General features: G+C 39.0%; 1 protein-coding gene and 2 pseudogenes across 1 annotated transcript; 2 read left to right on the top strand and 1 right to left on the bottom strand.

Moving 5' to 3' along the window:
- The first annotated feature begins 116 nt into the window (after nt 1-116).
- Nucleotides 117-5,542, top strand: LOC110165273 (solute carrier family 22 member 7-like; annotated as a pseudogene).
- A 4,420-nt stretch (nt 5,543-9,962) lies between these two features.
- On the top strand, nt 9,963-17,897 carry LOC110165274 (solute carrier family 22 member 7-like; annotated as a pseudogene).
- Nucleotides 17,898-18,657: 760 nt separating this feature from the next.
- LOC110165435 (DEAH (Asp-Glu-Ala-His) box helicase 15) lies at nt 18,658-25,509 on the bottom strand. The gene is given in 15 exon segments (XM_020930630.2): nt 18,658-19,233; nt 19,713-19,882; nt 19,979-20,169; nt 20,584-20,706; nt 21,112-21,303; nt 21,410-21,518; nt 21,596-21,745; nt 21,847-21,880; nt 21,882-21,931; nt 22,003-22,170; nt 22,250-22,468; nt 22,905-23,064; nt 23,147-23,340; nt 23,744-24,080; nt 25,344-25,509. Coding segments are annotated over 15 exon segments (2,280 nt in total). The 5' UTR covers nt 25,409-25,509; the 3' UTR covers nt 18,658-19,115.
- Between the last annotated feature and the right edge of the window lie 2,428 nt (nt 25,510-27,937).

Raw genomic sequence — 27,937 nt, 5'->3', positions numbered from 1 at the left:
AGCTGATGATTTATTAAGTGTTTGAAATGTGTTACCTTCCTATTACTTTTTCACCACACACATTTGTCAACACTTGACAATACCGTGCTTTACTCTGCTCACTGTGTCATTTAAACATGAAGTTTGACAACATCATCGCTGAGGTGAACGGCTTTGGAAGATTTCAGATCAGAACCCTCATTTTGCTTGTGATTGGTCGAATTACTTTGCCTTTTCACTTTATTTTAAATAATTTCATTGCGGCTCTCCCAGGACACCACTGTGATATCAGCGGTTTGGACGACAGTGATGAATTCACAAATTTATCTTTGGCTCAGAAAATCAAGATTGCTATCCCTGTGCGTGAAGATGGAGAACCAAACTCATGTGAAATGTTTGCAGAGCTGCAGTATCGTTTTTTGTTTAACTCTACAAATGTAAGTAGTTCAGTCACTGTGCCATGCCAACATGGATGGGTGTATGACAGGACCACCTTCCAGTCTACACTGGCCACTGAGGTAACCGTATTAATTCTCTGAGACATAACTTTAAATATATACACTTATATTGATTTCATTGTATGCTATAGTGGGATCTTTGTTTGTGATAACGTCAGACTAAACAAAGCCATTGTTACAATCTTCTTCACTGGAGTGATGCTTGGGTCAGCAGTGTTTGGTTATTTCAGTGACAGGTATCAGGATTCACATCTTTTCCATGTTTATTAACATGTTGTTCATGCAATGAAAATAATTTTATATAATATTTTAGATTTGGCAGGAAGAAAACACTTCTGTCATCATACATTGTTGCCACCATATTTGGATTTGCAAGTGCGTACTCCAGCAATTTTGTTATGTTTTCCATAATGAGATTCTTGACCGGATGTGGGCTAGCAGGAATCAGCATTATCACTGTGGTGATTTGTGAGTGTCAACTTTTTTCTTTTTTTTGTAAAATTTTTTTCTGGAGTTCAAAATGATAAGAGTGTTATATCATATTTTCAGGTCTTGAATGGGTGGACATCAAACACCGACCGCTTGTGGCCGTGCTTTTGAGCTTGGACTGGAGTCTGGGAATGATTTTTATTACCTATTATTGCATACTTTGTGAATGACTGGAGGAATCTTGTTGCAGCGACTACAAGCCCACTGCTTATGGCAATAATCTGTTTGTGGTAAGGCTCAAAAAGTCAACATACAATTAGATCTTAGAGCTAGATCACATTTTAGATTTGATAATGATTCATATACACTGTATTTTCTATTGTAAAACAAAGATAAACACAGTAATCTGTTACTTCTCAAAGTTTACACTACACTGTGATTGATTAAATCCAATTGCAACTCAATCTGACACTAACCAGTTGGAAAAAGCCTTTGTTTTAGAGCAGTTGCATTGAACAGAGAAATAGTGAATCTCAATATGATGATGTGACCAAAATACTGTCACAGGAATTAATTATGAGCTGAGTTTTGGAGCAATGTGCTGACTAGAAAAGTCAAGATACAACTCTATGAAAATGTGTGTTATTGCAATGACATTAAAAGTGAAAAATATTCCAGGTGGGTCCCAGAATCTGCACGATGGCTGATCAGCACTGGGAAGGTGAAAAGGGCTCATTACTATCTGAGCATGTGCGCCAAAGTGAACCACAGAGAGAAGTTTATGTCCGACCTAAAGCCAGAGGTAACACTCGTCATTATCTGTGATCTGTGGACAAAGATCATCCACATACATTATTTTTCATTTCAAGGTTCTGAGCAAAGTAATTATTGTTGAAGATGAAAACAGAAAATACTCCTATGTGGACCTTGTTAGGACACCCACATTGAGAAGACTAGCTCTGTTCACTGGAATTGTGTGGTTTGTACATGCAACTAAGACATGAGTGAAATCTAGCTATGCAGTATTCTAAAATTCAGTTTTTGTTCCTAGGTTTGGAGTTGCTTGTAGTTACTATGGGATCAGTCTAAACATAGAAGGTTTCGGTGTGAACCTTCATATGACACAGTTCATCTACAGTGCCATAGAAATTCCAGCTAAACTGATGGTCTTTTTCACTGTGAACAGATTCGGTCGAAGGTTCTGTCAATCAGGAACGCTCATTATGACAGGACTGTGTATTTTCATCAACATGTTTATACCCAAAGGTAAAATAAAAAACAATTCTTACAAAATATTTAAACACTAAATGTAACAAGTGTGGTTTCATTGCAGAAAAGGGGGTGATTCGAACTGCTCTGGGGGCACTGGGAAAGATGTTCTCAGAAGGAGCTTTCACATGTTTGTTTTTGTTGACAGCAGAACTTTACCCCACTGTTCTCAGGTCAGTGGCATTTTCCATGTCTATTTCTACTAAAAAGTTAAAAAGTTAAGTCTGCACAATGTAAGTAAAGCAAATAACAAGAATGTAACAAATCTCTAAATAGTATGAAGCATGAGTTACACAGCCCTACAAACATAGAATCTTGTGACAACTAAAAGGAGATATAAATAAACTAGTGCAGTCAAACAATGAATCACACTTTTGAAATATGATTAATCGTGATTAATCACATTGTTATTTAAATGTTGAAGCATTATTAAGTTACTAAGTTTAACAAAAACTCATCTTATTGTATTAATTATATATATTATATTTTATAATTTTAAAGACCAACAGGTTATAATTTAAATCTAGAAATTGCATTTCATACTGAACACATGTTCCAGGTAAATGTATAAGACCTAACCACAGGCTAAGGCCCTTCATTGCCGCTTGCGGGTGTAACTGGTTCTAGTGTGACACATTTAAGCAGTTACAGTTGGCCTGGCGTCTTCCAGTGTTATATAATACTTTGGTGAAATATTTTGCCCATTTTACGTATTTTAGCATTCATTTTAGCACGGTGTTTTTGGTTTGATTTGTATGGAGTAAGAAAGCTTTCAAAAACATTCGTATAGAATAGAAATCTGTGCATATTTGGGAAATCCGTGCATATTTGGCTGTAGTTGCGCATAAAACAAATATTTGTAAACTCTCAAATGAGTCCAGTCGTACATAAAATATATTGTGTGTATTTTATCCATCAGAATACGAAATGAAAAATTACGACGTCAAGAATTACAATTACAAAATGAAAATTTATGAATTCGCTTTCATCAGTACAAATACGGAATTCACAGACGGAATTTTACTGTCAAAAATACGTCATCACTTCACAGACATTATTTATCGAGCAGAAGAAACATTGATCAAGATCAAGACTGCGCATGCTTAAGTTTGTAGCAGAGGGTAAAAACAGAGTAATAGCACAAGAAGCTACAACAGCGACCAACAAGTGGGTTAATTAAAATTTATTGTAAAAATGTCTTGAATTCGGGAACCGAACGCTGCTGTGTAATATTGTGTAGAAATACCTCCTTTGAATGGGAAATTGCACCTATATGTTAGATAACTTGGTGGTAGCCAGTGGGCGAACATCAGATGTAACGTTATTCCAGGGCTATTTAGCAAATATCGGCGTTCTCTGTATGTTTAGATTAAAACATTCACGGCTACAGCCACAGTGAGCATCAGTCAGTCTTAACCTTCATTTCAGCTGCATTTCTCGCATGAAATGCGACTAAAAGTTCCTCGGGATGCAGAAATGTCCCAGTTTACACCAAACACGACCAAACTGACTAAACTAATATTTTTGAAAGCTTTCTTACTCCATAGATGTCACAGTTCTGTCTTTTTGTTTACTGTTTTCCCCAGTCCAGTTCCATTTCTGAGTCTGTTCCGGTCCTCCTTTTGCCACCTCCCTCCTTTCCCTACAGCTGCCCCTCATTCTGTAATCAGCCCAGGCCCAGTCTATATATACTCCCTCTGCTCCCTCAGTCTTTGCCTGATTGTAGACCTGTAAAGACGTACTCTCAAGCTCCTGAAAACCAGAACCTCAGTTTCTGAAACCCCTGTATTACCCCTGAATCTGATCTGTTTGCAGCTTCTGCAATTCTGTGTTTTTCCCTGTTTGTTATCCCTGTTCCTGAGTTTTCTCCCAGTTCATTTCTTACTAGTGTATTTCCCAGTCTTGGAGGATATTTCTGTTCACATTTTATATCATACATTCCTCTGTTATATTTTCAGTCTGAGTTATCGTTATACATTACCTGTTAGAGGACACGTTCCGTTATTCACTAAGAGTTTGTTGCCTGTATACTTGTGTTGCATTTGAGTCCAATTTACCTGCGTGATAATAGATTTGCCACGCAAAGGAGAGCTGCACTGTACGTACTGCGTCCCTGCGCTCAGCTCATGAACATTAGAAACAAACCGATCTGATTTTTTGTTTTTGTTTTTTTAATCCCTCTTAGCCTATAGCATATTCAAAATACATTTTAAATATAAATAGATTGAAATTCAACATTTTACTGACATATACACTTTAATATAGTCTGACAATTTAAGAACAAAAATGAAAATATCTCCCTTTCGCCACTAGGGGGTGCTGCTGCACACCCACCACCCCCGCTTCCCGCAGCCTTGAGTTTATGAGGGAGAGAGAACTGGACACCAGGGACCGTCATAGGATGGAGTTTTCAGTGTTCATGACGTCGGCAGAGGGATCACTTTTCTCCCATTGGTGTTATATGTTCTCAACATTTCTTCCACAAATGTAATTTATGTAAAACTGCTAATTATTAACCACGGGTACTATACCACCAAACCAGGTTATAATTAGCAAAAATATGAAAACGTCTCATATGCACTTTAACCTAAACTGTAATATATTTAAATATAAGCACATATGTGTTAACAGGTGTTAACATGTGTGTTAACAGGCAGAATGGACTGGGTTACTGTTCATTCATGGCCCGTATTGGTGTGTCTGTGTCACCCATGATCCTGCTCCTGGAGGAGTTCTGGGTACATTTGCCCAGCACCGTGTTCTGTGTCTTGGCTGTTGCTGGAGGGATCGTAGCTGCTCTTCTCCCAGAGACAAGAAATGTGCGTTTACCAGAAACTATTGAAGATGTGGAACAAACCAGGTAATAGTCTCACTTTGATTGATTAGAAAGTGGCTGAACTGTGGCATAGTGTCTAGCTCTCCTCGCCCACAACATGCTGATTCCTGGACCAAGTATGTTTATGTATATATACATGTGTACTATGTATGCATGTATTAGTTTGAGTAGTTTGAGTGTGAGTTGAAAGTTTTTACAAGAAACATTCTGTACTGTACAGTACTGTACTTTTGGTTATTTTCAGGAAACGGTCAATCTGCACTTTGGATGGGAATTTATCTTCTTGAAGAATTCAGTATTACCATCAACACCAGCCAGCAATGACATTACAAATATTACTTACTGTATTATCGTGAACTCTCAGATAAATATTTAATACAGGTGGTGGGGCAGTTAAAATGAATATTCATAAATGCAAAATTTGTTTAAATATGGTGAGTAATAGGGTTTAGTCACTAATTGAAATGACAAAGTTCAAAATTTGATATTTTATAAGAAAGTACAATGTTATCAATATAAAAGTGTCTCTTTCCGCCATCTGGAAGTCAATCATCACATTCTACAATCTGAAAACCAGCAATATTTCAATAAACTCTTTGGTTAAATTACTTGTCTTTCTTATGCATTCTTTCTTTAGGTAATATCAGGCTGGGGCCATTCGATGGAGCTAGATCTCTATACTCATACATACTGTAGACCAAGTTAACACAAGAAGACATTTCTGTTGTAGTTTAACTGGAATCAGACACACAGAAATTCAAAGAGTAGTTCAGAGCATTCCCTGTAAGAAGATAACATTCATCCTACTGAAACTAATTTGAAACTTGCTGTGCTCACTGTCAGATCTTTATGTAACAAAAACTTTTTTTAATTATTAATCATTTTATTTCGTCTTCTAATCTTGACTTTATGTTTTTAACTGAATCATGGCTTGACCAAAACACAGGTAATGCAGTGCTAGTGGAATTGACCCCTCCCAACTTCAAATTTGTATTTGAAACACGAGCAAACAAAAAAGGTGGAGGTGTGTGTGGACTTTATAGAGACTATTAGGTTACACAGGTTGCCATTTGGGGTGTTTTTGTTGTGTACCACTGGAGTGGACCCCAAAAACAGACTCAGAACGAGGGCAAAAATGCAAAAAGGAAACAAAGGTTTATTGAGGCAGGATAAGCAGTGGAGGAGCGAGGAGCCAGGAGCTGGAATGCCGGAGTCTTCCACAGCGGGAACTAGGAAATACAAAAATGCAAGTAAGTAACAGGAAGCGACGTAGAAACACAAACTGAGCCGACTGGTAGATCACCATCAGGTAGTCGAAACAATCTGGCAGAGTCTGGCAGGAGAGCTGGGCCTTAGTAGCAGGCTTGATTGGAGATGGAAAGCAGGTGCTCCCAGCAGACTCCGCCCACGTCCACACCCAGAAGACTCAGGACAGGCAGGGGCGTGACAGTTTTCTTCATTTCAATATGTTTCCATCAAAATGGAGCTAAAACAATCACCCTTCGTACTCAGCATAGTAATATACAAACCTCCTCAGCACTGTCAAAGTTTTATTGATGATTTTACTGAGATGCTTTCAGTCGTATGCACAGACTTTGATGGTTTAGTCATTATAGGTGATTTTAATGTGCACGTGGATAATGTGTGTGACAAAAATGCTAAAGAGCTCAGTGCTGTTTAGGTCTGACTCAGTAGGTCAGTGAGCCCACACACAACAGAGCGCACACTCTGGACCTGCTCATTACAAAGGGTTTAAATATTTCAAATGTCAGTGTGGTTGATATTGCTCTGTCTGATCATTTCGATGTCTTCTTTGACCTGTTTTTTATTCTCAAACCACGGGCTGGTCCTACAGTTGTTCGAAGGAGGCACATAAATGATAAAACATAAGCACTGTTCATGGAAATGATATACTTTGAAATTGCCTCATGTTCTAATGTTGATCATTTGTTGAACTCTGTAACTTTGAGTGTTTTGAATGTTCTGTTTGCCATTGCCCCAGTGAAGGTTAAAATGGTTAAAGATAGGCAAAAAGCTCAGTGGAGGAATGATGTCAGGGCACAGAAAAGGGAGTGCCGGAAGGCTGAGCGGAAATGGCGCAAGTCAAACCTCCAGGTTCATTATGAGATTTACAGAGAAAAGATGCATATGTACAACTACAGTTTGGGTAGAACAAGCGAGAGGTACTTTTTGGACATTATTGGAAATTTCAATAACAACTCTCATGTCCTGTTTGCAACAGTGAACAGATTATAGAATATAATATATATAGAACTAATTTCCACATCTAAGTGCAATGAGCTTGCAGTATTCTGTATTGACAAGGTTCAGGGCATCCAAAATGCCACAACGCAAATAACAAGCATGCAGCTGCAGAGACACTTCGTACCTGTAACTGACAAAACTGTTTTAGAGATCGTCACCAGTCTGAGTTCATCCACATGCTGCTTTAACATCTTATCCACTAGATTTCTAAAGTGCTTCCTCAACAGTTTGCTTTCAGCACTCGCTCACATAGTTAACATGTCACTTCAATCTGGAACATTCCCAAGAGCTTTGAAAATTGCAGCCATTTAGTCTCTCGTAAAGAACAGTCTTGATGCCACAGTACTGAACAATTTCCGACCCATCTCAAATTTGCTGTTTTCTTTAAAAAAGCTGTTTACCAACAGCTTACTAACTTTCTCTAAATGAACAACAAATGTTTTCCAGTCAGATTTTCGAGCCCACCACAGCACTGAGAGTGTTCTTATCAAGGTGACAAATGACATCCGCCTGAACACTATTGCAGGCAAAGTCTCAGTCTGGATCCTGTTAGATCTGAGTGCTGCTTTTGACACTGTCAATCATGGGATCCTCTTACAGAGACGAGAGGACTAGGTGGGCATCACTGGTACTGCACTAAACTGGCTCAAGTTGAAAACTGTGTCTCAGATCACATGGCCCTGACCTGTGGGGTGGCCCAGGGGTCGATCTGTCTCTACATGCAGCAATAATGTGTTCTACCACAACTATGCAGACGACACTCAGATCTATGTCTCACTGGCAGCAGGGGACTATGGACCAGTGGACTCCCAGGATGCCACTGCATCCATACAAATAAACTTGCCTTGCCTTGCCTTACATGATTTTATTTATGGTTTATGTACAGCCAGAGACAATTGAATTGCCCTTTGGGATTAATAAAGTTGTTAATTAACTGAGTTTGGTTACCACCTGAACTGGAATCTTTAATGCATGCTCATTTTGAGTGAGTATTTTAGCATTTACTCTGAGCTGTGAGTGACTGTAGGAAACATTTGGCTTCTTTAGACTTGAACTACTCTGTCCAGTTGTGCGTCTTTCTATTATGCACGCGGGTCAGCCTTAGTCAGCCTGTGTTTGGCACATAGTAATTGTGTGGTGCTTATTGGTGCAAAGACACTGTCTCCAGTATGTGAACTATTTGAAGCAGGCTCTAAAATAAAAGGCACAAATATTTTAGGCCTACAGAGCAGTTTGTGTAGCTGATGTTGAGACTAAATTGTGTCAAGTGTGATCACATGAACATGAAATCACATTATAACCCTGTATTAGGTATTGTTTATGTGTCTAAATTATTTGAAAACCAGATACTCTATAGTGCCATAGAAGTTCCATTTTAACTGGTGGTCTTTCACTGTGAACAGAATAGGTCGAAGGTTCTGTCAATCAGGAACGCTCACTATGACAGGACTGTGTATTTCCATCAACATGTTTAATGTCCAAGGTAAAATCCAAAGTTTTTTCTTATAAAATCTCAGAAGGAGCTTTCACATGTGTGTATTTGTTCAACAGAACTTTACCCCACTGTTCTGAGGTCAGTGGTATTTTCCATGTCCACTTCAAAGAAAAAAAAAGTAGGTAAAGAATAACCACACAGGCAAAGAAGTCAAGTCATGGGGTAAAATCTGATTACAAATTGATATAAACCATCATAAAATCCAGTGTATGGTGTTGGTTTACTTTGTAATTCAATATACATTTTTGGCAAAAAACAGGAGTTATAAGGCTTAGTCACTAATGGAAATGACCAGGTTCAAAATTATTTACTTTGTAGGTATTTTATAGGAAAGTACAATGTTATCAACAGGGAGAATTGTCTCTTTCCCACATGTGGGAGTATGATATCATCACATTCAAGAATCTGAAACCTGCAATATTTCAATAAAATTCTTTGGTTAAACGACTTGCCTTTCTTATGCATTCTTTCTTTCATAAAAAAAACATACATTATATTTATACACGTCTTTTAAGACACTCATAGCACTTACAGAGAATTATTCATTCATTCCACATTCAGCGGTGGTAAGCTACAATTGTAGCCACAGCTGCACTGGGGTAGACTGACAGAAGCGAGGCTGCCATTGTGTGCCATCGGCCCCTCCGACCACCACCACTCACACTACATTCATACTAGGCAATGTTGGTGAAGTGTCTCCAACCTGTAGCTCAGGAGCTACCAGTAGCTCTCCACCCCCTTCCAAGTGGCTCCCACAGGAATGTATGAATTATATTACACTGATTAACTCAAAATTGATTAATTACATGACATTTTGATGCCTAACTTTGTGCTCTAATAAATGGATAATGGTGTTCGCTTTATAGGCAACTAATGCTATCCTATCTAAGGCTTGTCGTCTTTCTTTTATCAACTCAATTTCTTCAGATGGAGCTGGAAGAGCTGCATGGAAAATTCCTACTAACCAGGCCTGGCCTTGAGATCTGATAGGATTGGACATTGACAAGCAGAAATAGCCACATACAGTTGTTTTAATTGTTTATTAATTATTATATTTAGCACAATAGACTCAAAACTGTCAGTAAGGCATTAGTAGTACTTTGACTTCTGTGGGACAAACCAAAAAAGTGCAATGTCACATGTCTGGGTCAATGGGTGACATATTGAAGATTATTTAACAGCTTGACTCTCTGGACTGTGGCTCTATTTTTCAGTGTAGGAGACTGAGCATTAGGCAGGCATCATGGTGAAGTTTGAGGACCTTCTTTGTGATATTAATGGCTTTGGGAGATTCCAGGTTATGATCATTTTAATAAATTTAATTGGTCGCATCACTATGCCCTGCCACTTCATGCTCACTAACTTCATCGCAGCTGTTCCAGCTCATCACTGTGACTTCAGCTATTGGGACGAAAGTGAAAGATTTAGGAGTTTAACCCCCACACAGAAATTAGCAGTTAGTATTCCAATGGGAAATGATGGGAATCCAAGTTCTTGTAGGATGTTTGTAGAGCCTCAGTATCATCTGCTGTTAAATTCCACAAATATTAGTTACTCTGAAGTCTCTACTGTGCCATGTCCTAAAGGATGGATTTATGACAACACCACCTTCAAGTCTACTCTAACTTCACAGGTAAAATCAGACTTGTAATTTCTATTCTCATATTTACAACAAATAATTCAGACGCAATTTGAAATTCGACTTTCCTCCGTGTAGAGTTTGTTCCCATTTAAAATGAGAATAGATTGGACAGAGGCCAAAACTACAGAGCCTCAGTTTCGCAAACAGTCCAGCCATTTGTGTGTGCTCCAAAAGGATCAGAAAGAGATTCAGTTTGAATTGAGCGTCATTTTAGGGTTCGGAAATATTTATATAATAAAAACATAATTGTTGTTGTTTTAACCATTCACTTTTCCTCCAGTGGGACCTGGTGTGTGATCAAAGAGGGAAGAACAAGGCAACAGCTACTATCTTCTTTGTTGGAGTTATGTTTGGAGCAATGACCTTTGGCCTTTTAAGTGACAGGTAACATGACTTAGACAAACTTTATTTAACTTATGGTTTCTCATCATTGAACTAAAAACACGCAGTACTCATCCAAATATCTCTTTATATTTGAGAATTGGCCGAAGGATCACTCTCCTCTTATCGTATGTGTCCGGGATGGTGTTTGCGGTGGCCAGTGCCTTTTCCATATCCTACGTCATGTTTGGAGTGCTGAGATTCTTTACTGGGTTTTGCATCACTGGGATTGTCATCGTCTCAACTGTCCTCAGTAATTATAAACAAGTACATAATAGATGAGAAAATGTGCACATGGGAATATCAGTCTTGCGTGATTTTATCCTAGCTAATAGATTCCACACGGAGACTTGTAGCTCACATATTCTGACAGAACACGTTGCTTTAATTTTTAATATTGGACCAATATTGATGCAAAATAATCAGTGGTAGCAGAGAGAAAGAGCAAAAGACCAGACCCAGGTTTTGTCTCATCACTTGAATGATAAAAACGAAGTGTAATAGACATATTGGATAATGAGTATATTGTAAAAGTAAGTTTCACACAGCTGTTTAAATATGTGTTTAAAGTGTACAAGGCATTGCCCAAAATGAATTAATTTGGTGATTTTTAATATTATTATATCGGTGGCACTATGGCTGGGTGGCTAGCACTCAGGCCTCACAGTAAGAAGGTCCCGGGTTCAATCAAGCCTTTCCGTGTGGAATTTGCATGTTTTCCCCATTTCCCCCATCAATGCAAAATATGCACCAAAACATCACCAAATCCTCCAGCTAAGGTAGTCCTGACCAAGCCTAGTAACAAGATCATGGAGAGCATGGGCCCATGTGCTGCGCATTGCTCCTGAAAGGAAATGCAGAGGAGAATTTAAGCCAGGCTGGCGCCACCTAGTACCTCAGTTTCATTTCTCTCCAGCAACTAGGTCAGGAATTGGAATACTCTAGATGGTTTTCAACAATCCCAGAAGTTGTCAACCAACATCAGCCAATCAGCAAAAAGCTGTGAAGCCGGCAGTTACTTAAACACCACTGAGCGTTCCGGCACATTACATACATTTCAAACAAATAGCAGAGATTGGTTAAAAAAAAAAGTATCTGCCTACTGTCGAGCGAACAAATCCTAATGCTGCGAGGTCACACGGTTTCCACCAAGTAAAACTGGCTAGAAGAGTTTCCCTACAGGGATAATAAAATATACTACAAAAAATAAATAAATAAATAAACACATGAAAATACAATCACAATATATTTGAATATATTTTAAAGTAAATAAAAATCATTTGACTGAAATTGGGAATTTATCTGATCTCAAAATCTTGTCTCATTCTCATGTGCCTAGTCTCGTGAAAATTCTGTCTCGTCCCACCTATAGTACATAAGATTCCTAGCATAGTTCGTACACATAGTTTCTGTTGTTTATTGTGTGATTTCCGTTCCAGGTGTAGAGTGGGTCGATATTGAGCACAGGAAATTAGTAGGGATAATTGACAGCTTTTCTTGGACTGTTGGGAACACAATCCTTCCAACGGTCGCATACTTTGTAACTCACTGGAGATGGCTGATAATAATTGTGACATCTCCAGTGCTGTTATCTATTATCACCTGGAGGTATGAGTTTTATTTTTCTCCATCATGTTTTCCTCCTGTTTTAAAACTGATACTGTTTTAGTTGCCAGTCCCTTCTGTTCATATCACAATCTGTATATATAAATGAACATAGCTCACCCGCTGGCTGCCATGTCCCATATAGGAAGTGATCATGGAGGTGCTTCCTGCTCCATCGACTCTGGTTCCCTTTTTCCTTAACTTTTACATTGAAAATTGTCACCTCTCTCTCTGTAACTGCTGCAGTGACCGGACTAATATGGATTATCTGTTTCTGATTTTAGACATCAATGAAATGTAGTCTAACTAAGCTACACTTAAGAAATATTTTGTGATTCAGATGGACGCCTGAATCCGCCAGATGGCTTATAGCTAATGGGAAACTCACCAGTGCACATAAATATTTGAAAAAATGTGCCAAAATGAACAACCGAAAAATATCGATCCACATGGTTAAACCAGAGGTAAGTTAAAGCACTTACAGTATGTTACACAATTTTCTGGTCTATTTTATAATGTTTCCTCATCAGAAACATATATGGAGTTGTTGTGTTTTGTTTTACCCTGCATATTTCAGCTATGTTCTTCTCTCAAGCTGAAAACACTCCACCTTGTGATGTCATGTGGTAATACAGGAAGTGCTACCCTGTGTTTTTAAACTCCATACACCATCACTAGAATCATTTGGATAAATTCTGCCCTGGAATTGCCAATTTCTGCTAAACAAAAGCATGTTGACGCTTTGAAGTCAACAGCTGCCCTTTAGCTGTAAACTACCACTACATGACATCACAAGGTGGAACAGAGGAGCCCTTTGAGCTTTGATGTAGAGAGACCAATAATAAAGGGTTGCTCAAACATGTGTGAATGAAACAAAAAAGCTCACAACAGTCAATTAATATTTATATTTTGTATACAGTTTGTGTACGTAAATATGTGTTAACATGGCAATAATGTTTTGTTTTAGGCGCTATCATGTATAGTCGTGACTGAAAAAAGGGACCGCACATACTCCTACCTGGATTTCATACGAATCCCCAAACTGAGGAACTTGGCCTGTCGCACTGGGTTACTATGGTCAGTATTGAGTAGTTATACTTAGCAGTGAGAGGTCTTCTACATGCATCTCTAATGGTGGAATGTTTAGGAGTTACCACGGTGACAGAATGCACATAGCCACATGGATTTAACTAACACATTTTCAGGAGACTCTGATCAATACGAACTTTCAGTGTCCTGTTTAGGTGTTTGATTTTCAACAAAAAGGTGAGACTGGTTAACTGAAACCCCCCCCCCAAAAAAACAGTGACTGTAATTTAATGTGAGAAACTTGTTTAACAGCACAAATCATCTCACCTGTTGTAGTCCATGCAGCTAAATCAGTGATTTTATGTTCAGATTATGTTAATGTTAATAAAGCCTCAGACAGAGCAGAGCCTACAGTTAACATTACATCCTCAGGAAATATTGATGACCTGCTGCAAAGTATCAATTCTCTCAATACAGTGTGTTTTTGTGTCTGTTACAGATATGTAATTATTTTATTATTTTAATTTATTAAAAAAAAAAAATCAATTCATTTTCTAGGTTTTGTGTGGCAAATGCATTTTACGGCATCAGCTTTAACATCACTGGGTTTGGCCTCAACATATATCTGACTCAGTTTACCTACGCAGTCATTGAAATCCCAGGCAAAGGCTTGGCGTACTTCTTATGGGATAAGATTGGGAGACGCCCTGTTCAAGCGGGTACACAGTTCTTGGTTGTGCTTTTTCTTGCCGCTAACATTTTATCCCAAAAGGTAACTATTCTACTAACTATCTAACCTAAACTACTGCTGGTTTTCAGATGACAACACAACATTCTATAGGCCAATAATATTTAAAGAGCCTAATGGTGTACAGGAGTGTTTCGTTTCATTCGCACATGGTTAACAAACAAATTATGCATATTTAGAGATCTTCTCTCAACAAACACCCTGTTCCACCTTGTGATGTCATGTGGCATTGCAGGAAGTGCTCTACTATGCTTTCTGTACTCTGTACACCTTCACTAGGAACATTTGGATGATTTTAACCCTGGAATTGGCAATCTCCACAAAAAGTAATAGGGAGTTAACTTGAAAACTACTCCTTCATGACATCACAAGGTCACAAGGTGGAACAGGCCATTTTGAGCTTTAGAGATGTAGACAGACTAATAAACCAACATGTGACATCAAACATGTGAATTAACCTTTACTAAAGGTTCATTCTGAACCTTTAGTAAAGGTTCATTCTGTCTTCAGTTAAAAGTCAGACTGGAGAGTTTGTTTACCTGCTTTACATGTTTCGTCTGCTTCCTGTAGCCTTCCTCAGAAGTGTCATGTGATGGTCTAGTGATGTGTCTTGTAGGCTGCTTTACTTGGTTTTGCCAAACAGTAGAGGATGTCTCTTGCTGTGACCATGTCCGACCACTGCAAAAGACAAAACCACATTATGGGCTGGAACAATGCCAGGGTCATCTGTGCTGAAAGCAACAAATACCACCGCTGGAGAGGCTAGAGATTTGCAAACAGGTTCCAAGAAGCATGACTCAAGATGAGGGAGTGTACATCTTATCAAACACATGGGAAGCAGTCCTGGAGAAGGAGTCAAGCAGTAGGGGGCGCAAGCTTCCCCTAAAAACCAAAACCAAGTAAAACAGCCTACAAGACATGTCACTACATCATCATGTGACGCTTCTGAGGAAGACTACAGGAAGTAGCCAAAACCTGTAAAGCAGGTAAACAAACTGACCTGACTGACTAAAACAACTGCTAAATCTAAATGTGTGAATGAAACAAAACAGAACTCTGGGTATATTTTTGAGGAGTTAACAATATTCTAACATGGCTTAAAGCTCACAAGAGTCAACTTTATGAAATATAGAACCTTTAATAAAGATAGAGGCCAGCTAAAATGTTAAACTTATTTTGTCGTAATTCAGCGAATTCTTGGGTCTAGTCACTAATAAAAAAGATCAGGATCATTCTTGCATAGGGTGACCAGATTTTCATGGTTAGTTGAAAGCAGTTTGTAATGCTTTCAATGTGTATTCTCCCTCACATTTTGTTTGCCTTATAATAATTTTCAAATATAGTTTTCTGTACTTTAGGTTAAGAAATGATAATATATTTGCCTCTTTACTGTTGGTGGGTAGTAAATTGGTCAAAAACTGGACATTCCTTGTTTAAAACTGGGACAAATCAATGGTTTTGGATACACTGGGACAGGGAACGCACTCAAAACTGGATCTGTCCAGGGTAAATAAACAAATCTGGTCACTACCGATTTGTGCATTTACCTTTTGAATATTTAATGACAAAGTGCACTGTACCAACATGAAAACTGGCTCTTGCCCCCATCTGGCAGTATAGCATCATCACAGTGTAAAATCTGAGACCCACCAGTACATCATGGGTGTATGTGTATTTACAGTATATATAATTTTTACTATGTTAAATGATTCAATTTAATTTCAGAAATGGCGATAACTAGAACAGTGGTGGCAATCATAGGAAAGGGATGTTCTTCTGCTGCTTTTGCCACAGTTGTGTTGTACAGCTCTGAGCTTTATCCCACTGTGCTAAGGTAAGAAGAGTTTCAAGTTTACATTTAAAGATGCACTGTGTAACTTTTCTGCTGGAGGGTCCACCACCTTGTTTTCTCCAAGTTATTGCTTTGGTTCATAGAAAATGGCTTATAATAAAAAATAATAAAATACTGTCTCTATAAAGCTAAGACTTACCACGGGTTGTATAAAGAAGCGAACTAAGTGAGCGTGACAAGAATAGGAATTTATTAATGGATAAAATGGAAAAATAAAAATGTCAGAATCATGTAGAGCAGATTAATATGAACATTTTAAGACCAAAATGAAGAGGCCCATTGCAGCATTTACATGAGGAGTGACAATAGTTCAGTATAAGTCCATGGGAGCCCGGGTCAGAAGGAGTCAGAAAGGCCTCCATGAACATTTCTTTTTTGGAATGTGGTGGCAAGTGGGTTATTTATGTCCATTATATACAGTATAAGGGACATACGCTCCCAGTCCCAGGCTAAATTACAGATCAGAGCTGTGAAGAAGCGAGCCCACTCACAGTAAGAATGAATGTTATTCTAAGAATTTTTGAGCCATAAAAACACCTGGAATTGAATAAAAGGAAAATAGATATGTTTACTGTGGGTCATTCCCATAGACATAAATGGAAATAGCTAACCTCCTAGCCTCTGCGTTCCACACAGGAAATGAACATGGGCGCACTTCCGGCTCCAACTTCTCTGTCTCCAATTTGTATGAAAAAACCATCCTTCTCTCCATAACTCCTGCTTTCTGGCTCGTCATTTTGGTCTTAAAATGTTTGGCTTAACCCGCTATATGTGATCCTTGTGTTTTTAGTTTGCTATTTTGTCTGTAATTCAAGTCCTATATGGAACTCGGCTCCAAATTTGCCTCATAACTGCTAGTCTATGTCAGCTTCATTTTCACTGAACGCTATAAGGTGACATCACAATTTCTTAGTCCACTTCTTTATACAGTCTATGGACATTTCCGGCAACGTGAGATCCTCCACATAAAACGTTATACAGCACATTAGTATACATGCAACAAATGAACAAAATGTCTCCTTTGTTACCAGGCAGAATGGCATGGGTTACAACTCCTTCATGGCGCGGTTAGGTGTAGCGCTGGCACCGTTTGTCTTGTTACTGGAAGATGTGTGGCTGCAGTTGCCTCAGGTCGTCCTGTGCTGTGTGGCTGCAGTAGGAGGCCTGGTGGCAATGACACTTCCAGAGACACGCAACAGGTGCCTCCCAGAGACTATAGAGGATATCAAAACACAATGGTAGTTTAAAAAAAAAAAAAGTGTATGTAATAAGGTAAATGGGTGTGATTTCTTATTTGTGTGTGTGATTTTTTTTTGTGATTTGCTGTGGGTCATGGGCCATGTTTTCTTAATAACTTTGAAAGGTCCTCCAGTTTTTTTCAGTTGCTTTGAAACATGTATCTATTGAAAATGTATTTATTTATTTGCAACAGCTCACGGAAAATCCTAAACACAATTTTAGTTTTCCTGAACTAAACAAAATGAATAAAACACTGATCGATCATCTCCCAAAAAGAGGTTCTAAAAACTCTCAACACAAAACTCTCAGACTCTGAGTTTTCTGTGCTCTTTTATTAATTTGACAGAGCAACTCAGAGTCACTGGTTTGGTGCAGTCTGACTTTGGGGTTCATACGTTACACATGTGGATTTTGGAGTGGAAAAGCTTTGCCTTTTTGTCTAAAACCTGTCTCTATTGTATTATGTAATATGTGAAAATGTATTGTAAAAAAGACAAACAAACAAAAAAACACAAGGTGAATTCAGTGATGTGTTTCTGAATGAGAACTGTGCTCTGAGCAGTCTATGGTTCTGAGAAAGAGCCTGAATACTGTGTGAACTGATGAGACCACTGGCACCTCGCTCACAGCTCAAAAACTGTCTTCCTCCAATCAACAATCGGTTTCCTAAACAAAGAACATACAATACTGTGAAATAAAATAATTGAAACTCCATCAAGTGTGCTCTTTTATAGCTCTCTGATGATCCCAGAAACCTGCTGTCAGCCCAGCCTCTACGGGGCGTTACACATACATTATCATTTCTGTGCAGTTCTCTATCCATCAAGATCCCTTTTCTAAAGTTCTTGTTTTGACTAAACTTTTGGAGCATATCCATCACAACAATAATAATGTAGTAATTTTTGAGTGTGACACTATAATATTTTCAGTGCAACAGTACTTAAACCTGAATAAAGGTTTTGGTTACTTTTCCCAATGAGCTTTATGTTGATCATAATTTTTTGGACATTTGTGCTTATTAAATTACTCCTTCAGATATTATTTCATTTCTCATTTTTGATAACAAGTTTTGTGCTTTGTTTTATTCTGAACATTCATTTTGGATTGTAAATTGGATGTTATGTCCAGTTATACTGTTAATTTAGGAGTAGCTCCCCAAAACTTTCTCCTTTTCTTAAACAAATAATTTCTCAGAACACTACATTGTATTACATGAGTAGTACTTTGAAGTAAATGTAGGTTTACTTGAGCACAACTTTTGGTCGCACTAACACTTCTGGATTTAACCACATTTTAACTGGTACTTTTGTTTAATGCTGATGAAGTTGTTTTGAATTTGGTTTACACCTGGAGGCATTTTATTTTACAGAAGGCATTTTGTGCAACACGTTTGACAACAGTTACAGGATTATATAAGGACAAACACAACAGTCATTTAACGTACTTTATTAATTAAATTCAGTCACCTTTTTCCATGATATTTTACACCTCCAAAATTTCTAAACAGAAATTAGAACTTTTAGTCTACCACAATTAAGGGTTTGAACAGGCAATTTATTGTACAGTTTTTTTTTTATTCAAAAGGGTTTCAGAGCTTTCAGTCAGAGCTCTTTCATAAAAGAAACCTGCACAAAACAACTCATGACTGGGCGCAATATTTTAAAGGAAAGTCGATCACATTTTATGTTTTGGATATTCCTATGTTTAACAGCCAGGCTTACCAAGGCAGTTAGGTTTATTACAGCTTTATATACAATTACAGAAATATGGTTTATGGGATACAGAAAAAATAAAATATAAAAAGAAAACAAAATACAGTGACAATAATTCAGAAGATCTAAAACTATGGTAAGTCATTTCCCCCCAGACACTTCATGGCTAATTGTGTTCAGTACTGAGAATACTCTTTGCACTCTAGTTTGGCAATGATTCTCTCCAGCTGTCTTTTGGCTTCACACTGAGGGAAGTTACTCATTTCATAGTACTGAGGGGCAATCTTAACCAACCTGCAGAGACACACACACACACACACACACAAATCAGTCACAATGACTATTAAAATTATATTACACAAAATTTTAATTGACTGTTGTGAGGTTTAAGCCAGGTAAGTTGTTACCTCCTTAAACATACCTGGAATTGGGTTTTGTTTCATTGACATGTTTGGATAACTCTTTATTAATCTGTCTACATCTCCAAAGTTCAAAATGCTTTGTCACCTTGTGATTTTCCACCTTTTGTTCAATGGAGTTTGGCATTATCCAAATGATTTTAGTGAAGGTGTATCGAGTTTAGAAAACAGTGTTTTCATTTTGAGAAAAAATTTGAAAAGTATGCATGGTTTGTGTTTAAACACATGTGAATGAAACAAAACACAACGCAACACTGTGTATGAGGACATTATAGGGTAGATCAGAAAATAGCCTAATATGGGCCCTTAAATAAAAAGGGTTTATTTCAGAAGAGTAATACAAGGCCAACGTACCATTCAGGTTTGATATCTGTGCAAGTGCGGATGTAGTTCTTTGTAGTGAGGACAAACTCATTGTAGAGCACCCACTCCGGCTTATGGTCCAGAACTGTGGACGGGTGCAGCTGGACCACCTGGTTATCTTTAACAGTGAGGTAATGTCCCGTACGCTCCAAATGAGCTACCTGTGAAAACAGATGTGATGTTGTTCAGCACTGACTCATTAAAATGGTATGTGAAAAGAAACCCTCCACCCCCCTCTGAATACAGTATGCACTGACCTGCATGAAAAAGCCAGTGCAGAGAGCTCTGCGGATGTTGATGTAGTAGTCTCTGCTAGTGAACTCTGTGCTACGGCGAGGCAGGTTGAAGCGATCCATAATACGAGAGAGCTGCTGCCGAACGTTGTCGGCAGACATCAGAGAACGGTAATTTACAAAGTTGTCATAGCACCACTGGTTAGCCTCGTGGTCTGGAAAAAGCAAAAATGTTTATTTAGCAAAGGCCCCATTTCAACAAGCAGGTTTAGGCCAAATCTAGACTTTGCTAACCCTGAAATGAGTTCAATACAGATTTTTCAGTTTCACAGAGAGTTAGCATGGTAACTCTGAACTTAACCTCGTCCAGATGATATTTTCTTCCTCTAACCCAAAGTTAAACCTCCTCCGTTCACAGAAGCACCAGGAACAGTTAAAACAAGGTTTAATTATGAGGATTTTTCTTTAAAGTCATTTTCAATGAATTCACTAATTCACTATAAAGTTGTAAAGTAGTATTAATCTACAAAAGTGTAAAAAATATAATGTGTTGTAATGCATCATAGAAATTATTCATTCATTTATTAACTATTATATAACATTACATTTTAAAATCAAACCCTGCTTACTTTGTTTGAAAGCGTGATAGACGTTGAGCAGTGTCAGGTGGTCTCCATCGATGTGGGCGAACCTCATCTTGGACTCGTCGGCAGCCTTCTTAGCCTCCGTGGGGCGCACAAAACACTGTGGGACTAAACAAGGTTGGTATGGGCCCCAACAAAGCCGCCCATAGTGATGAGTCAAACATTCATAATAATCACAGAAAAGCCTATAATGCTAGGCACTGGGCACACAGATGGGTCAGAGCTCTAGCAAAGGCAATGTCTTCTCATGGGAAATCACTTTCTCATAGTCTTGAATACTAAACTTAATGCATTTGCTAAAATTTCAGTATCATATGAACATTATAATATAACATATATTACCATTGGCATCTATAGAAAAATCTAATTTGAGAAGTCTACTTGAATAAATATTACAGTGTAAAGAAGGCTTCTCTTAATTGTTTAAAAACAAACAAGAAAAAAAAAGAGTTCTAACAAATGAGTCTAGACTCCTGGCCTACAGGAAGATGTCAGCCCAGTCATGGGCATTACCTGACAGCATAGCAGTGATGGACAGAATCTCATTAGAGCAGTTAAACTCGCAGCTGGCGATGACCATCTTCGCCAGTTGAGGGTCTAAAGGAAACTCCGCCATCATGGACCCCAGTTCTGTAAGGTCTCCATCATCGTTAAGAGCAGCCAAATAATTCAGCAGCTCGAGCGCCCTCATCAGAGTCTCAGGAGCTGAAACAAAAAAAACAAACAAACAAAAAAAAACAAAAAAGTTTCCAAATGCATCAGAGATACGATTAATTTTAAACATAAATACAAAATGTAAAACCAGACTCACCTGGAGGATCCATGAAGTCAAAGTGAACAAGATCATCAATACCCAGTTTTTTCAGCTGCAGCACAACTGAACCCAGATTAGAGCGAAGAATCTCAGGATACGTGTTGTCCTGTGATCAGGGAGACACCACATTAATACATACGTATTTGTTGTTTAGACACAGTTTGTAACCAAAACACGACTCACCTGCATCTCTGTTTTATAGGCTTTTTCAGTGTAGAGCCGGAAACATTTGCCTGGGCGGGTTCTGCCGGCTCGTCCTGCCCTCTGCTGGGCAGAAGCTTTACTGATGGCTGTGACCAACAGGGACTCAACTCTGATTCTAGGATTGTACACCTATATTGCCATTACAAAACAAAGCAGAAATTTAAAATTAAAAAGATGAAACTACAACTACAAATGTATTAAATATACAGAAACTGAGGGCATTGATTTACCTTTTGTTTGGCAAAACCTGGGTCTATCACAAATAACTCCATCAATTGTCAGAGATGTTTCTGCAATGTTTGTTGACACCACAACCTGAAAAGGAAAAGCAAAATGTAAAATAAATGTACACAATTAATACTGTATGTGACGTCTAATCCACCCACCTTTCTTCCTATTGCTCCATTAGGTTTCCTTGGTGGTGGTGGTTCAAAGATCCGTTGCTGCTGCTGTGGTGGCAATGTGGAATACAGTGGAATGATTTTAATGTCTCCAACTTCAGGACCAAGATCATCGACCTCACGCTTAATCCGTTTACAGGCCTCATCAATTTCCTGTTAAAAAACAACATTTATTGATCAGTCCCTGGACAAAGAGATAAACATAACTGCCCTAATGTGACCTGATGTTTACCTCTTGACCAGTGAGAAACAGAAGACAATCTCCTTCGTCTTCCTCACACATATGAATCTGGATGACTGTGCGTATAGCTGCCTCAAGGTAGTCCCGCTCTGGCTCAGGTGTGTAGAATATCTCGACAGGATGTGTACGACCAGGAATAGTCAGCAGAGGGCAGTTGTCAAAGTAGACCTGGAACTTGCCAGCATCTAGTGTTGCACTCATAACAATAACCTAAAGAAAATGCACAACAATAAATCATCTTTAAGAATCAAGTTTGAGAATTATCGACTAAGCCTGTCACGATAATTACTATATTGACTTACCATTCAATATATGAAAGATTGAATAATATTTATTATAACACTGGGAAATTTTGGGCTATATGATAAGATTTGAGCCATTTAAAGGTTAAAGCATTAGTTTCTATGACTAACTGCAGATTCAAATTAAGTACTAAAGCGTTTCATTCTGCTGTTTATTTATGGCAGCTCATGTTTTAAATAATATTGTACATTTAGAATTGTTTTGTGATTTAAACTGCATTGTGTTTATTAACTGCAATATTATTGTTTATAACCTATATTTACTTATATAATTCAAAGTTCAAAGCAGTTCAAAATTTGTTATCATGACAAGCCTAGTAAAGACTTTGTCAACTGAAATATACCTTCAGATCCGCCCTCTGGCGCACCACCTCTTTAAGGACGCCCATCAAGATGTCTGTAGCCAGAGTTCTCTCGTGAGCCTCGTCCAAAATTATGACTCCATAACGTTCCAGTAGTGGATCATTCATAGCTTCTCTGAGTAACATACCATCAGTCATGTACCTGAGTGAAGACAATGTTGGATGTCAAATTCACAACAGTCAGTAAAATATTCCAGTGCAATGCAAAACGAGTGAGATCTTACTTCAAAATAGTCTTAGCAGAACTGCAGTCTTCAAATCGAATGGAGTAGCCCACTTCCTGACCAAGCATCACGTCCATTTCATCTGCAACTCTCTGTGCCACACTCATAGCGGCCACTCTCCTGGGCTGGGTACAGGCCACAGCTCTCTTAGGACCCGGCTGGCCCCTCACCATGTCCACACACCACTGAGGAATCTGCACATACACACAGAACAAGCAAAAGACTTTTATTGGTGGGTTTCAGATGACTTCACAGCATTCTATAGGTCAATTATTTAAAGGTGCACTGTGTAACTTTTCTGCTGCTGTTATTACTTAATCTCCAACATTCCAAAGTATGGTACTAAACTTTTCAATATTCATAGAAACAAGTAGGAGACGCCACCAGAGCCACCTTTTAGCAATAAAAAACACCCGTAATTGAATAAATGTATCTGTTAAAAGTTTAACCCCATATTGCGGCACATTAGTATGTCCATGGAAGTAGACCCCCAAACTGAAAAATTAAACAATGCACCTTTAATACAGTTGGACGGCAGCCAAAATAAATATTGTTATTTACACCCCCCAGTACATAAAAATTTATTAAAATGGTAACCTGTGTTGTTTTTCCAGATCCTGTTTCTCCCACAAGAACAAAACTCTGCTGACGCGTGATGATGTCATTGAAGTTTTCCTTATATTCCCATACGGGCAGCTGTAGCCTCTTCTTCAGGATCTCGTAGTAGCGGGGCGTGTGAGGCAGGTTTGTGAAAGGGTTTATCTGCTGCTGCACGGCCATCTGCTTGAGGCCAGGCAGACTGGGGCTGGTGCTGATGGAGGGGGCACTGGGGGGCTTCGAGTCTCGCTCTCGATCACGCTCCCGGTCTCGGTCTCTGTCGCGGTCCCGGTCTCTGGAGCGATCTTCACGGTCTCGATCGCGGTCCCGGTCTCTCCTGTAAACATGAGAAAACACAGAATTATAGCACTTAGAGGTGAGAAGATTAGCGATATATTGAGAATATCTTAAAACTTAACATAGAAACAATAGAGCCGTTTGATTATTAAAAAAAGAGCTAATTAATAATATGTTACCGTAAATTACAAATAAGGTTGCAACGTGACATTTCTGTATTTCAGTCATTTTAAACTTAAAAACACTCAACCGGCCTTTTAAAGTAATAGTACTATTTGTTTTTTTATATATAGGGTGACCAGATTTTCAGAAGAAAAAACTGAGACATCCCTGGTTTATGGTGGTTGGTAATAATAAAACTGTGAAACGAGCGCATAATTAAGGAAAATTGTTCTGCACTCGGCACTAATTTGAGTCAGTACAGTCACATTTTCTTTGTGTTTTGGTCATTTTTAGGTAGCTTTTCTGTATTTTACCTTGACAAATAATAATACAATACAATTTATGCCTCTCTTTCCTGTTGGGAGAGATTAGATTAGTCAAAAATAGGGACACCTGGGACATTTCTTGTATAAAACTGGGACAAATCGCTGGTTTTGGATAAATCTGCTGGGACAAGGGACACAGCTCAAAACTGGGACTGTCCCGTGTAAACAGGGACGTCTGGTCACCCTATTTATATAGCGTTTTGTTTTGTTTTTTCCCCCAGAACCTGAGATTCGTTCACAATTTCGTGCATTATTCATTCCACACTCGGTTGTGGCCACAGTAGCCAGAGCTGCCTGTCAATATGCGCCATCGGCCCCTACGACCACCACCAACACTCACACCGTATTCATTCTAGGCAATAAAGGATCCACAGTTAACCTTTACGTTAAGAAGGTGCTGCAATGAATAACGTAATCAAAATAAAAAATAAAATAAAAGTCAGGCGGTCCTTTTTGCGTGTATCTGCGCGGGTCTCATGATGCGCCTGTGTTTATCACTGCTCCGTGCAGCTAGCGGCGGCTACACGTGCCTCACCGCGCTCAAGCTACAAGCTGCTAATGCCGCCTCTGGACACACTCTTTAACCTCTCTGTTTAATGGACGCGGTTTGACTCATAATGTTACATAAACCACAGAGGACAATGCCTATGACTCGTATTTGAACATGTTACTCGTGTGTGTGTCAAAAAACCATTTTACAGCTGTAGTTTGTCTGAGGTGGCCATTAGCCAAAGAAACCAGCACCAAGCTAACAGCCTGCTAACATTAGCTGCGCGTGTCAACGCAGACAATTTCACTAAAGAGAAGAGACTTACCCATCAGATCGCTTCTTGCTGGAAAAATAATCATCTCCCAAATCAAGACGATGTCGTTTAGACATCTTGGAAGATATGTTATCAGTAAGAAACGTAAATGACCGGCCGATCTAAGAAACTATTATGTTCCTGATTCCTGCTGCAGCGTCTCCTTCTACGCTTTCCGATAGACTCACTCTCGCTACTGCCCCCGTCTGGCAACAAAACGCCACATTTCCAAACACAGACGGTGTAGTCCACGCCTCTTTACTGACCTCTGCTGGTAAATATAGTGAACTACATAAACCTCACTCAGCTACATTACAGGCTGTTGGAGCGACACAAAACGTTTCATATGCAACAGCAATATGGGAAAATATTATAGAAAATAAGCTATTATGATATATATTTTAAAAGTAAGTAAACTTAGATTTTTTTTCTTCATATTCGAAATTCTCTTTTTTCTAGTTCAAGATTTGTATTGGTTTAATAAATATGCAATTAGACTGTAGCCAAACGCCACTACACAGCCAAACTCTTATTTAGTGCGTATTTATACAGAGACACTCTGTGCAGCCTATCTGTGCCCGGTTGTTAGGGAGGAGTGGCAGGATGCATGTGTGTGTGTGTGTGTGTGTGTGTGTGTGTGTGTGTGTGTGTGTGTGTGTGTGTGTGTGTGTGTGTGTGTGTGTGTGTGTGTGTGTGTCTGTGTGTGCGTGCGTCTGTGTGTGTGTGTGTGTGTGTGTGTGTGTGGGAGAGAGACAGACAGACAGACTAGAAAAAGGAGGGGAAAATGGGCTTGAGTGTGTGTGTGTGCGTGTGTGTGTGTGTGCGTGTGTGTGTGTGACTGTGAGAGAGAGGCAGAGGCAAATGAATGTGTAGTCTGAATGTGCACAATGTGTGTGAGTATGACAGAAAAAAGAGAACTACTATAGACAGAGGAGAGGAATAGAGAGGAGAGAGAAAGAGAGAGAGAGAATGAGAGAGAGAGAAAGAGACACTAAAAAGAGGAGGGGAAATGGGCTTGAGTGTATGAATGTGTGAGATTCAGAACAACAGTGAGACAGGAGAAAGAGAGAGAGAGACAGGAGGGAGTGGAGTTTGTGTGTGTGTGTGTGTTACTGTCACTGCTATTAAATACCATAAAATAATTACAGCATTTTTCCTCACAAATGGTGTCTAACGGGTTATCCACTCTCTGACGCTACCTTTTACAACTTCACTATTAACATGTGTTCACAGTTGAGGTAAACAACATTTGAACTGGTTTTAGTCAACTGAGCAATAATGTCGATGTAGTGTCCTTGCAAAGATAGAAAGACACGGAGAGAGTGGGGAGGGGTGGTGAAGTGTGTGTGAGAGTGTGTGTGCTGTGTAGGAGGGAATGTGTGTGTGTGTTTGTGTGTGTTTGTGTGTGTCTGTGTATGCCTGTGTGTGTTTGTGTGTGTCTGTGTGTGCGTGCATGTGTGTGTTTGTCCTCCTGTGCATGTGTGTGTTTGTCCTCGTGTGCATGTGTGTGTTTGTGTGTGCATGTGTGTGCGTGCATGTGTGTGTTTGTCCTCGTGTGCATGTGTGTGTGTGCCTGTGCGTGCACGTGTGTGAGTCTGTCGGGGATCTAGGGGGAAGGGAGTGTGTTACTGCAGTACAATATGTGCGCTTCTGAATGAAGGGGAAATGAACGCACTGTGTGTGTGTGTGGGTGTGTGTGTGTATGTATGTGCATGTGTGTGTCTGTGTGTGTGTTCGTGTGTGTGTGTCCGTGTGTGTATCCGTGTGTGTTTCCGTGTGTGTGCAGAGGGAGAGTGTGCGTCTGTGAGGGCTGTGTTTTGTAGGTGTGTGTCTCAATACGAGCTCATGAGTTCGTGTTCTGTTTGAGAATAAAATCATACACAGATTCCAGGCTCAATACTGGAGCTGGAATAGAAGCTGGAACTGAAGCCTATGCACTCAAAAAACAGAAGAGTTTCTATTGTAAAGTCTGCTCAAAGAGATGCTCCCAAACACAGCTCTTTTGGAAAGAGAGAGGAATTTTATTCAGTTCTAAACTTCTAAACTACCAGAGATTTCTGTACATTAGAGCCGACCATTTAGGACTGCAGAAGAATATGGACCTATGATTAACTTATCATTATTTCCTATCCTATACCCTGGTTGTTGCTATAGCCACAAAGGCTTTACCTTTTCCACTAAACACTCTCTGTCTGTTGTGTGTAACTATTACGTTATTACAAAAATAAACTATGAGGTCAGCACTTGAAATTGGCATTACATGTGCTCTGCTGTCAGTCATTGATCCACTGATTTAAAAGAACCAAAATGGTGATTAAACACACACAAATTGACTGAATGCCAAAAACCAAATAACTTGAGAAACAGGTTATGGTTCATTCAGAATGAGAGCCATAGAAGATTAGAAGATTATAGCCTACATTTATCATACAATATAAAGGCCAAAATAGGGAACAGAAAAACATTGCAGTTTAAAGTGCCATGCCCAAAAGGGCATCTAGTAGAGCTCATTTGCTGACCTTGTCCCAAGATATTGTGTTAGACAATGATCGGCTATTCTATAGAGGGAAACAGGTGTAAACCTTTAACAAAACAACATAATCTAG

The sequence above is a fragment of the Boleophthalmus pectinirostris genome, unplaced genomic scaffold, assembly GCF_026225935.1.
Source record: "Boleophthalmus pectinirostris isolate CB_2022bp ecotype Guang Dong unplaced genomic scaffold, ASM2622593v1 HiC_scaffold_22, whole genome shotgun sequence".
Classification (NCBI taxonomy): domain Eukaryota; kingdom Metazoa; phylum Chordata; class Actinopteri; order Gobiiformes; family Gobiidae; genus Boleophthalmus; species Boleophthalmus pectinirostris.
This window is presented reverse-complemented; position numbering and strand designations above follow the sequence as displayed.